Raw genomic sequence first — 14,673 nt, 5'->3', positions numbered from 1 at the left:
TGTGAAATTTAAATGAAGTAATGTAAAGCTTATTACACAGTATCAAACACATGACAAGGACTAAGTATCATTTATATAGTTCTAGGAAAGGGGATCATCCAGACATGTGACTTTTCATATATATATATATTCAGGAAAGATATTCATAGCATTCTGAGTGTAACTTTTTTTTTGGGGGGGGGCACTGGGTCCAGGGGCACTTAACCACTAAGCCACATCCCCAGGACTTTTTTTGTATTTTATTTATAGAGACAGGGTCCTGCTAAGTTGCTTAGAGCCTCACTAAGTTTCTGAGACTGGCTTTGAACTTGAGATCCTCCTGCCTCAGTCTCCCCAGCTGCTGGGATTACAGGCATGCACCACCACGCAATGGCTTCTAACTTTTTTCTGAAGAGCTCAGAAAAACTGTCTGGCAAAATGGAGGTAAACCATGTGAACTCTCAGGTAATATGATCTTCATTCTAAAGATCAAGATAGTATTAGGAAGACTACTTACACCTGGGGTTTTCATTTTCACTGGGACAAAAATCTTTGCCTAATTGCAAAGTTCCTAAAAGCAGAGATTCTTAATGTGTGGAATCTAGACCATTTAGCCTGACCTTTGAACTTATATTAGAAATGCATTTTTCAGTCTCTCTTCCTCCCCACAATCAGAAATTCTCAGGGTGGGACACAGAACTTGGTGGTGTTTTGTTTTTATTTTTTGCAGTACTAAGGATTGAACTCAAGGCCTCACACATGGTAGACAAGTGTTCTACCACTGACCTACATCCCAGCTCTTTTATTTTTTAATATTTTGGTACTAGGGATTGAACCCAGAGGCACTTAACCACCAACCCACATCCCCAGCCCATTTTATATTTTATTTTGAGACAGGGTCTCCTTAAGTTGCTTAGGGCCTCCCTAAATTGCTGAGGTTGGCAATCCTCTGGCTTCAGCTTCCAGAGACCCTGGGATTACAGGCATGTGCCACCACATCCAGCATGGCAGTTCTTTAAAAAAAAAATTATTTTGAGACAGGATCTTGCTATAAGTGCCCAGGCTGGGCTTGAACTTGGTGATCCTTCTTCCTTAGCCTCCTGAGTAACTGGTATTACAGGTGTGTACCACAGTGCCTGGCCTACAGTAAACTGACTTTAAAAATAGTCGGAAGCAGTTTTCTCTGTCTCAGAAACTGGAATTTTAATAAGCCCTCCACAAGATATTGATGAATGTAAAATGTGAGAATTACTATCCTAGACTAAGAGAATACCTAATCACTGACCTATCCATAGCATGGTTATAAAAACTGAGTTCCCCATTTGGGTAATTAGATTTATAAATTAAGCAATAACTGATACAACCTGAAATAACTGGAGTAAACAAAAAATGGTAATTAATAATGTTATAAATTTATAAATTATTAACAGAGGTGAGAGAACACAAATACCCAATATAAAAGGATGGTGCCCAAGGGCCACTGGCAAAACAAATCATTAAGCAAAGGTTTTTAATTATACCTAAAGGGAGAAAAGGCAAAAATTAAGCCTGAATTCATAATGTTTTCTTGCTAAAAACCAAAGGACTTTTCAAAACACTATATAATTCTTATTTTAACTATCCCTAGCAAGGGTTCATTGGCTTAAACAGGCAAAAGAGAAGGAAATAGAGTTCATAGTTTGTTTCTAAATATCTGGCTGGAAATGATTTTTCTTTAAATATCTATGGACTCATAGAGGGGGTAGGTAAAGAGAAACTGTCTCAAAGGGGTAAAAACAAAAGATCTTATCCAGCATGGCACAACAAAGGAACATTTCTTATTGCCTACATCATAAAGTACTAACACCTCTCCCTTCAACATTTCACTAAATTCTAATCTCATTCAATATAAAAACAAAATATCCCCTGTAGAAAGTAACCAAAGAAAGTTCAAGTCATTCATAAAGAATTTTTAAAATTTACCAGGAAAAAAATATATAAGTAGTAAAATGGGCAAAGAACACAAAATAATTTATAATAAAAACAATCAAGTACACAGAGCCAATAAGCATAATTAAAAAAAAAAAAACCAACACTATTAGTAACCAAATGAAAAGTACAACAATGAGATGACATATTTTTGCCCATCACTGGCAAAGTTACAAAAGTTAAACTAGATTGAAAGGGAAGTTAGAAAACAGATACCCTCATATTTTACAGTTAAACAGCTATATTGTTTCGAGGGGTCAATTTGATCTTACCTGTGAAAAATCTTCAAAATATATCTACCCCCTCTGACCTAGTAATTTCACTTAGAAAACTTATTCTTATGAATTAATGAAAGAAGCTGGGCACAGTGGCACAAACCTGTAATCCCAACAGCTCAAAAGCCTGAGACAGGAAGATCACAAGTTTAAAGCCTGCCTCAACAACTTAGCAAGTACCTAAGCAGCTTAGCAAGACCCCATTTCAAAATAAAAAGTGAAAAAGGGCTGAGGATGTGGCTCACTGGGTTCAATCCTTGGTACAAAAACAAACAAACAAGACATAGGCAAAGATTTCTGAAGAAGGTTGCCTTAGATGACATCATTCATAAAACAAAAAAGTCAATACAAAAATATGTATTTCCTAAAATGCATGATTGAGGACTAAAATACTATGGTATAGCCAATAAGCTATGTAGTCACATGAACATATTTTACAGATAAGTGGTCTCTTTTTTCCGTTTAGATGAGGTCTCAGTATGTTGTCCAGGCTGGTCTTGAATTCTGGGGCTCTATGACCCTCCCATTTCAAACCTCCTGAGTAGCCAGGACTACAGGTATACGCCATCCCATCCAGCTCAGTTAAGCTTTTTTTTTTTTGGTGCTGGGGTTTGAACCTAGGGCCTTGTGCATGTGAGGCAGGCACTGTACTGACTGAGCTATTTCCCCAGTCCAGCAGTTAAGCTTTTTTGATATTGAAAACATCTTTCTCCAAAATGGTGTCCTTCTCATCATGGCCCCGTATCTACCTACAATGCTGGTGGTGTTTCAATTAAAAAAATGCATGTAAAGAGCTCAGCACAGTGCCTGAAACATAATCAATGCCTGAAAAAGCAAAATTTTGTTGTTATTATGGTTTGATTACTTTCTGCAGCACTTAAGAACATAATGCGGCAGAAAGAACAGAATTTTATTTATTTTTCCTGGAATATAATTATTTTTCCTGGACACATTTTTATTTTTTGCTTTCAGGATTGTTACTCTGCTGGACATGGTGGCACACACCTTTACACCCAGCTACCTGGGAGGCTGAGGCAGGAGGACTGCAAGTTGGAGACTAGTCTGAGGCACTTAGCAAAAACCCTGTCTCAAAATAAAACAAAAATAGACTGGAAATGTGGCACAGTGGTAGAGTGCTTGCCAGGTATGTGTGAGACCCAGGTTCAATCAATATTGTCCCCTCACCAAAAAAAACAAAAAACAAAAAACAAAACAAAACAAAAAAAACAAAACCCACGGTCATTCCAGGTTTTTAGTTCAGTGCTAGAGAGCCTGCCTATTGTATGTGAAGTCCTGGTTTACATCCCTGGCACCATGAAAAAAATCTTTTTATCCCAAGTTTTTAAAGCATATTATACACATACAGAAAAAGAATACGGGCTGGGGATGTGGCTCAGTGGTAGAGTGGTTCCCTGGCATGTGCAAGGCCCTGAGTTCGATCCCCAACACTGTAAAAGAAAAAAAAATAGAATACTATTATGAACTCAATATAGCCATTATTCATATTCAACAATGATCAAAATTTGGCCTATTACCCCTACGTTTATAAGTCTATCTGCCCCATCCTGTCAGATTTTTTTAAAATTCATTTTTACTGTAAACAAATGGGATACATGTTGTTTCTGTACATGGAGTAACAGCATACCATTTACGTAATCATACATTTACATATGGTAATGATGTTTGATTCATCTATTATTTTTTCCTTCCCCCCTCCCCTCTTTTCCCTCTATACTGTCCCTCCTTCCTCCATTCTTGCCCCCCCACCCCCCATTATGTGTCATCATCTGCTTATCAGCGAGATCATTCGTCCTTTGGTTTTTTGAGATTGGCTTATCTCACTTAGCATGATATTCTCCAATTTCATTCATTTGCCTGCAAATGCCATAATTTTATTATTTTTTATGGCTGAGTAATATTCCATTGTGTATATATATATATATATATATATATATATATATATATATATATATACCACAGTTTCTTTCTTTCTTTATTTTTTTTTTTTGGGTGCTGGGGATCAAACCCAGGGCCTTGTGCTTACAAGGCAAGCACTCTACTGACTGAGCTATCTCCCCAGCCCCATATACCACAGTTTCTTTATCCATTCATCAACTGAAGGACATCTAGGTTGGTTTCACAATCTGGCAATTGTTAATTGAGCAGCTATGAATATTGATGTGGCTGTATCTCTGTAGTATGCTGATTTTAAGTCCTTTGGGTATAGGCCAAGGAGTGGGATAGCTGGGTCAAATGGTGGGTCCATTCCAAGCTTTCTGAGGAATCTCCATACTGCTTTCCAGAGTGGCTGCACTAATTTGCAGCCCCACCAGCAATGTATGAGTGTACCTTTCTCCCCACATCCTCTCCAACACCTATTGTTGCTTGTATTCTTGATAATCGCCATTCTAACTGGGTGAGATGGAATCTTATTTGCATTTCTCTTATTACTAAAGATGTTGAACATTTTTTCATATGTTTGTTGACTGCTTGTAGATCTTCTGTGAAGCATCTGTTCATATCCTTAGCCCATTTGTCAATTGGGTTATTTGTATTCTTGGTGTAGAGTTTTTTGAGTTCTTTATATATTCTGGAAATTAGTGCTCTATCTGAAGTATGAGTGGCAAAGATATTCTCCCACTCTGTACGCTCTCTCTTCGCATTGCTGACAGTTTCCTTTGCTGAGAGAAAGCTATTTAATAGTTTGAATCTATCCCAGTTATTGATTCTTGCTTTTATTTCTTGTGCTATGGGAGTCCTGTTAAGGAAGTCTGATCCTAAGCCAACAAGGTGAAGATTTGGACCTACTTTTTCTTCTATAAGATACAGGGTCTCTGGTCTGATTTCAAGGTCCTTGATCCATTGTGAGTTGAGTTTTGTGCAGGGTGAGAGATAGATTTAGTTTCATTCTGTTGCATACGGATTTCCAGTTTTCCCAGCACCATTTGTTGAAGAGGCTATCTTTTCTCCATTGCATATTTTTGGCACCTTTGTTTAGTATTAGAAAATTATATATATTTGGGTTTGTGTCCATGTCCTCTATTCTGTACCATTGATCTACCTGTCTATTTTGGTGCCAATACCATGCCATTTTTGTTACTATTGCTTTGTAGTATAGTTGAAGTTCTGGTATTACGATACCCCCTGTTTCATTCTTCCTGCTAAGGATTGCTTTAGCTATTCTGGGTCTCTTATTCTTCCAGATGAATTTCATGATTGCTTGCTCTATTTCTGTAAGGTACATCATTGGGATTTTAATTGGAATTGCATTGAATCAGTATAGCACTTTAGGTAGTATGGCCATTTTGACAATATTAATTCTGCCTATCCAAGAACATGGGAGATCTTTCCATCTTCTAAGGTCTTCCTCAATTTCTTTCTTCAATATTTTGTAGTTTTCATTGTAGAGATCTTTTACCTCTTTGGTTAGATTGGTTCCCAAGTATTTTATTTTTTTTGAGGCTATTGCAAATGGAGTTGTTTTCCTCATTTCCCTTTCAGATGTTTCATCGCTTGCGTATAAAAATGCTTTAGATTTATGCGTGTTGATTTTATAGCCTGCTACTTTGCTGAATTCATTCATGAGTTCTAGAAGTTTTCTGGAGGAGGTTTTTGGATCCTCTAAATATAGAATCATGTCATCAGCAAATAGTGACAGCTTAAGTTCCTCTTTTCCTATTCATATCCCTTTAATTTCTTTAGTCTGTCTAATTGCTCTGGCTAGAGTTTCGAGGACAATGTTGAATAGAAGTGGTGAAAGAGGACATCCCTGTCTTGTTCCCGTTTTTAAAGGGAATGGTTTCAGTTTTTCTCCATTTAGAACGATGTTGGCCATGGGCTTAGCAAAAATAGCCTTTACAATGTTCAGGTATGTTCCTACTATCCCTATTTTTTCTAGTGATCTGAGCAAGAAGGGGTGTTGTATTTTGTCAAACGCTTTTTCTGTGTCAATTGAAATAACCATATGATTCTTATCCTTAAGTCTACTGACATCATGGATTATGTTTATTGATTTACGGATGTTAAACCATCCTTGCATTCCAGGGATGAATCCCACTTGATCGTGGTGCACGATTTTCTTAATATGTTTTTGGATACGGTTTGCCAATATTTTGTTAAGGATCTTTGCATCTATATTCATCAAGGTTATTGGTCTAAAATTTTCTTTCCTTGATGTGTCTTTGCCTGGTTTGGGTATGAGGGTGATATTAGCTTCATAGAATGAGTTTGGTAGGGTACCCTCCTTTTCTATTTCCTGGAATACTTTGAGAAGTATTGGAATGAGTTCTTCTTTGAAGGTCTTGTAGAACTCGGCTGAGAATCCGTCTGGTCCTGGGCTTTTCTTGGATGGTAGGTTTTTAATGGCTTCTTCTATTTCATTGCTTGATATTGATCTGTTTAAATTGTGTATGTCCTCCTGGTTCAGTTTGGGAGGAGCATATGTCTCTAGAAATTTGTCAATGTCTTTGGTAGTTTCTATTTTGTTGGAATACAGATTTTGAAAGTAGCTTCTCATTATGTTCTGCATCTCAGTGGTATCTGTCATGATATTTCCTTTTTCATCACGAATTTTAGTAATTTGAGTTTTCTCTCTCCTTCTCTTTGTTAGTGTGGCTAAGGGTTTGCCTATTTTGTTTACTTTTTCAAAGAATCAACTTTTTGTTTTCTCAATTTTTTGAATTGTTTCTTTTGTTTCAATTTCATTGATTTCAGCTCTGATTTTAATTATTTCCTGTCTTCTACTACTTTTGCTGTTATTCTGTTCCTCTTTTTCTAGGGCTTTGAGCTATGTCAGGTCATTTAGTTGTTGATTTTTCATTCTTTTCTGTAATGCGCTCCATGCAATGAATTTTCCTCTTAGTACTGCTTTCATAGTGTCCCAGAGATTTTGATATGTTGTATCGTCATTCTCATTGACCTCTGCCAGATTATTTTGAAGTAAATTCTAGATATCTAGTCCCAGTTGGTTTTGAATTTGCAGTCCTCCTGCCTCAGTCTCCCAAACCACTAGGATTACAGGCTTGAGCCACTGCACCCAGCAGAACATGGTTTATTTTTGTTTTTGTGGTACTGGGGAATAAACCCAGGGATGCTCTACGATGGAGCTTCAGCTCCAGTCTTTAAAAAAATTTTTGTTTTTTACTTTGAGATGGAGTCTTGCTAAGTTGCCCAGGCTGGCCTCAAACTTGTGCACCACTGTGCTCAGCTAGAACATGGGTTTTGAAGTTATACAAACGAGGTTTTAAATCTCCACTTTCCTTCTAGTTATATTTCCTTGGGTAAACTATGTAAACTCTGAATTCAAGTGCTTACCGATCACTCAGTAAAGGCAGTATCACTTACCCTTGATTGGTTCAACTGGTTCACACCTGTGATGTTTCTCTCTAAATATAATCAGTTTCACCCTATTGATTTTACCTTAGTCTTTGCTCTTTTTATCTTACTTCTGAGTAATTCCAAAACAATGTTTTCTCATCTTTTACTCATATTATACCTGGGCTTTCTTCTGTGGTTTTTCAGATTATATTTTATTTTAGGCAGAATACTACTCCTGCAAGATAATTAGTAAATCAAAAAGATCAAAAGTGAAGAAAGCTTGGGAATAACTACAAAGGCTAATCTTGCAATGTATATTATAGTGTTAAAAGATTCAAGAAGTCTCACAGTAACGGATTTTGTTTAACACTGGTTTACTTATGTGATTACAAAACTTTTTGTTTTGTTTTGTTTTTTAACCTATCAATTCAAAACCTACAAAACTAGAGTGCCACAGAAACTGCTTGGGAAAGACAATGTTAGTGTCAAATCAATGCTCAAAAAGCAAAGCTTTCTTTGGAATATTACCAGCTTAACAAAACTGCAAGAGTTCCTCAGTGCTTATTGGTGAAAATCAACTTATCTTGCCACTGACATCGTTATGCCACAAATGTCTCCCAAACTAGAATATTTGCCTTGTATCTGGATCTCCCATGTTTTGTGGGCAATGAGTTCAATAAATAACTACTGAATGAGCATCCAGGCTGAACCATACATGTAACTAATCTCAAACAGTAATGAAATTGTTCATGTTGCTGCTACTGGGGAGTCCTTGAGATATTTTACATTTCTTAGTAATGATGGTTAGAAGCTTGAGAAAATGTCTACCTTCTTCAGATTTTTAAATGGTTAAGAATTTCTAAAGATTTCCTCTGCCACATCTACACTAATTTTCTGGGTCAGTCATAAAGCTCAACTATGTGACCTTATCACTGTTTTTAATACTCTTGAGCTTCAGACTTCTTCTTTTATAAAATGAAGGTACTCATACTTACATGGCAGGTTTATTGAGAAGAAATATGGTATGCTAAGTACTTAGCCCAGGGACTGACAATGGGAGGTATATGATTATTTTTCCTTGCCATGGAGAAAAAAAAAAAAAAAAAAAAAAAAAAACAAAGCAAAAAGAAAAGGAAGATGAGTAACACCTTATATAGGGTAGCTAGGCAAGACCTCTTTAAGAAGATGACATTTACAAGGGAGTGAGAGAGCCACGCAACATCTGGGGACAGAGAATTCCAGGTTAAAAGAGGAATGATTGCAAAGACCCTCAGGTATGAGTGCTTGGTTTGCTTAAGGAACAGCAAGGATGTCAATGTGACTAGAGTATACTGAGAACAAGGAGAGCAGGAGGAGCTGAAGTCAGAGAGTGGGGTGGAGGAATACTCAGATTATGAAGGGCATCAGAGGCTACTGTTAAAACTTCGGCTTTTCAAAAAAGAACAGTCACTGCAGTTGGGCATGGTAGCAAATACCTGTAATCCCAGTGACTTGGGAGACTGAGGCAGAAGGATTGCAATTTTGAGGCCAGACTCAGCAACTTAGTGAGGTCCTAAGCAACTGAGCAAGACACTATCTCAAAATTAAAAATAAATAAATAAATAAAAAGGGCTGGAGATGTGGCTCAATGGTTAAGTACCCCTGGGTTCAATCACCAGTGGAAGGAAAAAGGAAGGAAGGAAGATGGAAGAACAGCCATTGGAAAGTTCTGAAGAAAGCCGATATGATTTACATATGTGTAAAAAGATCATTCTAGTTGCTATGCTGTAAACAGACAGGAGTAGGAAGAAGGAGGACCACAGAAATCAGTTAGAAGGTATTTCAATAAATGGAACTAGGGTGTAGTGGTAAGAAAGAGTTGTATCTGCAGGTATTTTAAAGGGAAAGAAGACAAGAATTGCTGATGGATTAGACACAGAAGTGTGAGAAAAAGAAGAGTCAAGAATAACCCCAAGAGTTTGACATGAACAATTCAATAATCAATCCCACTATTTACACAGACGGGGTAAGAATGAAGACCAGGTCTGGGTGATGTGGGATGTTGAGATGTTATGCTCACTGTACTGTACTTATTTCAGTCCCTGAATGCTCAGTGAACTGAAACTGTCTCCTGGACATTCTGGTCACCATTCCCACTGGCTGAGGGTGGACTGTTGGTGCTATGTTCTCTGGCCAGATCCTAAGCTTGGTACCTAACACTATAGCTGGGGATGCTGACAGATGGGTGAAGATGGGGCATGGGAAGCTTGAAGCTGATGAGGATTTTTCCTTGTCCTGTACCAAAAGACAACTAACTCAACAGCCAACTCCTAAAACCACCCTCTAGAATGAAGACCATTTTGTGATCTCATACACACACACACACACACACACCCCGTACAAGGATGCTCTGGCTCAAGCCATGATTATCCAGTTTCCCTTCTAACTTACTATCTTCCAAAGACTAAAAACAACTTGTTAGCTGTCCTCAGTCCCCCACATGCTGCACATCCATATTACTGTCCCCTGAGACCAGAAGAACAGAGTTTCACTCTGTTTTGCTGGAAAGGCATAAAATGAGTATTCCTCTGCAGAAAGAGGTATTCTCTCCTTCCTCAAATTCATTAAACATTAATGCATCCAAAAAGCAGAATTTTTGACAGAACTAAGGATTGAATCAAGCACTCTACTACTGAGCTACATCCCCAGACCTTTTTATTTTTTATTTTGAGATAGAGTCTCACTAAGTTGCCCAGGTTGTCCTCCAATTTCTGATCCTCTTGCCTCAGCCTCCTGGGTAGCTAGGATTACAGGTGTGTGCTACTGTAAGTAAGTATGTTTTTAGCCCAGTAAGTATGTTTTTTTCTTTCCCTATATTTTTTTAATTGGTGCATTACATTTGTACATAATGGCAGGAGTCTTTGTTACATATTTGTACATGTGTACAATTTAACAATATAATTTGGTCAATATCATTCCCTAGTATTTCTCCTCTTCCTTCCTCCCTCCCTCTCTCCTTCTGGTCCATTTCCTCTACTCTACTGATCTCCATTTGATTTTCATGAGACCCCCACCCCTCCAATCACCTTTTTCCCACTTTTTTTTTTCCCTCTCTAGTTTCCACATGAGAGAAAACATAGCACCCCTTACTTTCTGAGTTAGGCTTACTTTGCTTAACATAAAGTTCTAAAGTTCCATCCATTCTCCTGCAAATAACATAATTTCATTCTTCTTTATGGATGAATAAAACTCTATTATATATATATATATATAATATCACATATATTATATATATATCACATTTTCTTTATCCATTCATTCACTGATTGACACCTAGGCTGGTTCCATAGTTTGGTTATTGAGAATTCTGCTGCTATTGAAGTGGGTATGCATGTATTGCTATAGCCTGCTGACTTTAATTCTTTAGGATAAATACTGAGGAGTGGTATAACTGGGTCATATGGTGGCTCCATTCCATATGTTGGTCTTTAGATGAACTTCCATACTGATTTCCATAGTGGCTGTACTAATTTACAATCCCACCAACAATGTAAAAGTGTTTTCCTTTTTCTCCACATTCCCTCCAGCATTTATTGTTTGTATTTAATACTATTTGTATTGTTTGTCATTCTAACTGGAGTGAGGTGAAAGCTTAGTGTAGTTCTGAGTTGCATTTCCCTAATTGCTAATGATGTTGAACATTTTTTCATGTAATTCTTAGTGAACACAGCTTTTTGATATATCAATGCTTAGGACCTTTATGTACTTACAACAATTTAACCAAAGTGAATATATATTTAAATTCTGTTATGAGCCATTAATTGACTGTTTATAAAAATGAAAATATAGGGAATATTCCCTTGAATTGATAAAGCAAGGATTGGTTAGAGAAATCTTGGCACATTAAAAGACTACTAAAAGATCATCAAAAAATGATTCTATGTTCTTTCACCAGCACCACAAAAAATTCCATAAAAATATAAAGGAAAAAATGCATATTATAAGTAGTATTCATAGTGTGATCCCCCGTTTGGTGTATTGCACCCTCTCACTCCTGAATCTGGTGATAGGGATTAAATTTAGGATCTTGCACATACTAGGCAAGTGTTCTACCACTGAACTACACCCTCAGCACATATACCCCAAAGTTTTATTTTTTAAAAATGTGTGTGTATACTCAAAATTAAATATGATTATACGCAATTAGCAAAATGACTGTGATGTTATCTCTGGGTGGAGGAATTATGGATTAATTTTTCTTTTTTATTTGTCTGTCTTCCAAATTTTCTGTAATGAATAAATACTACTTTATACTGAGCTTTAAAAATTTTATATTATAAACAAGATCTAACTCTTATTTGTACTTCATGTTTTGAATTTAGTGTTTTCCAGTGCTAGGGCCTTGTACATGCTAGGCAAATTCTCTACCACTGAGTCACACTCCAGCCCTGGAATCTAGTTTTTATTTATTTATTTATCTTAAATATTTACCTCTGTCCCCTAATATATACTTTATCTAGGTCAAAAGACTTCCTCCTGAGAAGCCATTTGTGGTGTCCTCCCCAAAGGCATCTCTCCCAACAAGACGTGATGCTAACAACTGTGCAGTTAGACAGGCACAGGGTTTGTCATTATCCTGTGTCCCAACACAGGATACTGCCCCCAAAGTCTGTAGCTGCTACTTCCCCAGTGGAGTGACTGCTATATGGGAAAAGTAGAGTAGTCTGGACTGCCCTACTCTCCACCTGGCTGAAGACCCAACTGTTAAGCAGAGACTAGGAGCTCTACAGCCCCCACCAGTGCAATGGGAATGGGTTTTGTTTTCTATAAACAGACAAGAAAAAAAGTTCAAGTTAAAACACTGTCCTTAGAGAAAGGAATATAGAAACCAGGCGGCGGGGAATGCTTCATATTCCTAAAAGCTTTTTTTGTAAGTTAACACATGGTGTCTGCTTCTCTCTAGTCACCTATTTATCACTCTCCTCCTTAGAGAAGGGAAAAAGCCCTGGCTGTTTTCCTAGTGCAGAGTTTTGTGGCTGGGGAAGAAGGAAGGGGGGAGGAAGGAGGGTGCTTTAAGCATGATGCAAACCATTTGGAGCTGAGTGAGAGCACTGCCAACACAAGCTGCACTATTTAAACAAGTGAGGAAATGATCGTATATACAACATGCCAGTGAGTACGCGCACACGCGCGCGCGCGCACACACACACACACACCCCAAAGGAAGTCAAAAGGGCTTTTTTTTTTTTTTCCAGGACACAGAACTGGATGTCAGTGGCTAAAAGGTCGATATTTTCCCTTTAACACCCTTCTCAGTGACTTAATCATGTTCCGTTTGCACAGAAAACTTCCCAAGAATAAAAAAGTCTGGAGAATTAAGAGGAGGGGTGAACAGGGAGGGACGTTTGGCCTAGGGCTGACCTTATCCGAGGTTTTCTCCACGTAGCAGGGGTCCTGAGGGGCAGCCAGCAAGGGGACAAAGCCCGAGAGAAGCCGATCCTCTTCCAGGATAAGAAGGGTGAGGTCATCGTCCGGGTCCTTGTACAGTGGCACCTCAGACTGATTCACCGCAGTCAATATGTTACAGAAATCTGCCAGTGTTGACCACACATCCACAGCAACCCTGTGAGAAATAAGGTCAGAAAAGAGGAGCAGCTCTAAAGAGAGACCAATAAAAGTATTCTCAGCACTTGTGAGCAGAAAGGTACTTGCAGAAAAGTTGTCCAGGCTGGCAGCTGCCAAGGAATTGTACCAAAAATGCTAGATATGAAATTGTGCCCATGGCAGTAATCTAGGGTGTGTGTATTCCTCCATGCAAAGCTGAAATTGTTTAGGGGGAGTTTTTAATCCTAACCAGACAGGAAAAAGAATTTGGAGGATCAGTTGCCTAATGCAGGTCCTGTCACCTTTCCAGACAGTGTGCTGAGACACTTACTCAAACACTCTAGACACTCAGTGCCTGAGGCAGCTCCCAGAATTCCCCCTCCCATGTAGCCAAGTATATGCCACACAGACAGCAACTGGGCACCAGCCTCCCTCCTCCAGTCACAGCTACATGGGGTACAGTCACTGAAGAGAGTCATGTGGGTGTTCCCTTTATGATGGTTTAGAAATTTCCTCCATATGTATACGCAAGAAAACAAACAAACAGATCTAACAAAAAACCCTCTTTCCTGGCCTCCTAAGATCTGTCCAGGAAGGTAAAGCCTCTCATACATTTTAGCAGATAAACCTGTATCAGTGCTGTCCTGACTACCCCACACCTTCTCCTTTCTCCTTTAGCCACATTTTGGGACTCTCTTCGTTTTAGCACTGGAAGTATCCCTGCAAATCCTCCAGTTCTGGGCAAACCAGAATGGTTGGTCATCCTCATTGCATATCACCAGACCGTGGTACAACAAGAAAAAATACCGGAAATACAAAATTTGGCTCTCCCCATCTAAAACTCCAAGTTAGAATTTTTAAAAGAGGGTTTGTTTCTCTCTCACCATCACTTATCAGTAGATGTGGTCATTTACTATTGTTCAGATTCCTGCTTTGATGGGTGCTAAGGATCCATTCAAGTTTAAAAAAAAAAAAAATTTAGCCTGCCTTGGGATACCTCAAATTGTGGTCAGATGAAGTACCTGAAAAATTTACAAGACTTGGCTTTCTCCTCCAGAGGAAACTTTAACCTGAGAATATGGAACAGGTAGTATCCTATGGATGCTTAATTTTATTCCTTTAAATGCATGAGAGTTATAAAGAAAAACTTCACTATTAGGTTCAAGAGGTGGAGTGGCAAGAGATAATAAACAGAGAGAGACAGAGAGATTAAACAATTTGTTTCTCCTGGAGATTAGGAACCTTTGGAAAATGGCAGAAGGGATATGCCACTGAAGGTAATGTTAGGGGAGAGGTGCAAGGACTCTCTGACTGGCCCCAGGTGGAAGGAGGCTACACTGGTTTATTTACTGTAATCACAGCACTAGGAAAAGGCAATGAAATGAAACATCTTGTTTTCAAGAGTGTCCTGGGAACCAGGCGGAACACAGGCCCATTAATCACACAACAGCACATAATCAACACACATGTACTGCAGAAGTAACTTGCTTAACAGGCTTTGCCCAGGAAAGAGAGTGTGTTTGAGAAGAATCACCGGCGGGATACGAATTTT

The 14,673-nt window shown here is 38.3% G+C and overlaps 1 protein-coding gene across 4 annotated transcripts in view; it reads right to left on the bottom strand.

The window, feature by feature from the left end:
- The window catches only part of Smg6 (SMG6 nonsense mediated mRNA decay factor), a 239,452-nt gene that overhangs the window by 96,594 nt on the left and 128,185 nt on the right, over positions 1 to 14,673 (bottom strand). For all 4 annotated transcript variants that reach the window (XM_047547528.1, XM_047547531.1, XM_047547529.1 and 1 more), the window contains one exon: positions 12,939 to 13,140. In XM_047547528.1, coding sequence (XP_047403484.1) covers positions 12,939 to 13,140 — 202 coding nt within the window. The remainder of the gene's footprint in view (positions 1 to 12,938; positions 13,141 to 14,673) is intronic.

The sequence above is a fragment of the Sciurus carolinensis genome, chromosome 3 (assembly GCF_902686445.1).
Source record: "Sciurus carolinensis chromosome 3, mSciCar1.2, whole genome shotgun sequence".
In the NCBI taxonomy this organism is placed as follows: domain Eukaryota; kingdom Metazoa; phylum Chordata; class Mammalia; order Rodentia; family Sciuridae; genus Sciurus; species Sciurus carolinensis.
This window is presented reverse-complemented; position numbering and strand designations above follow the sequence as displayed.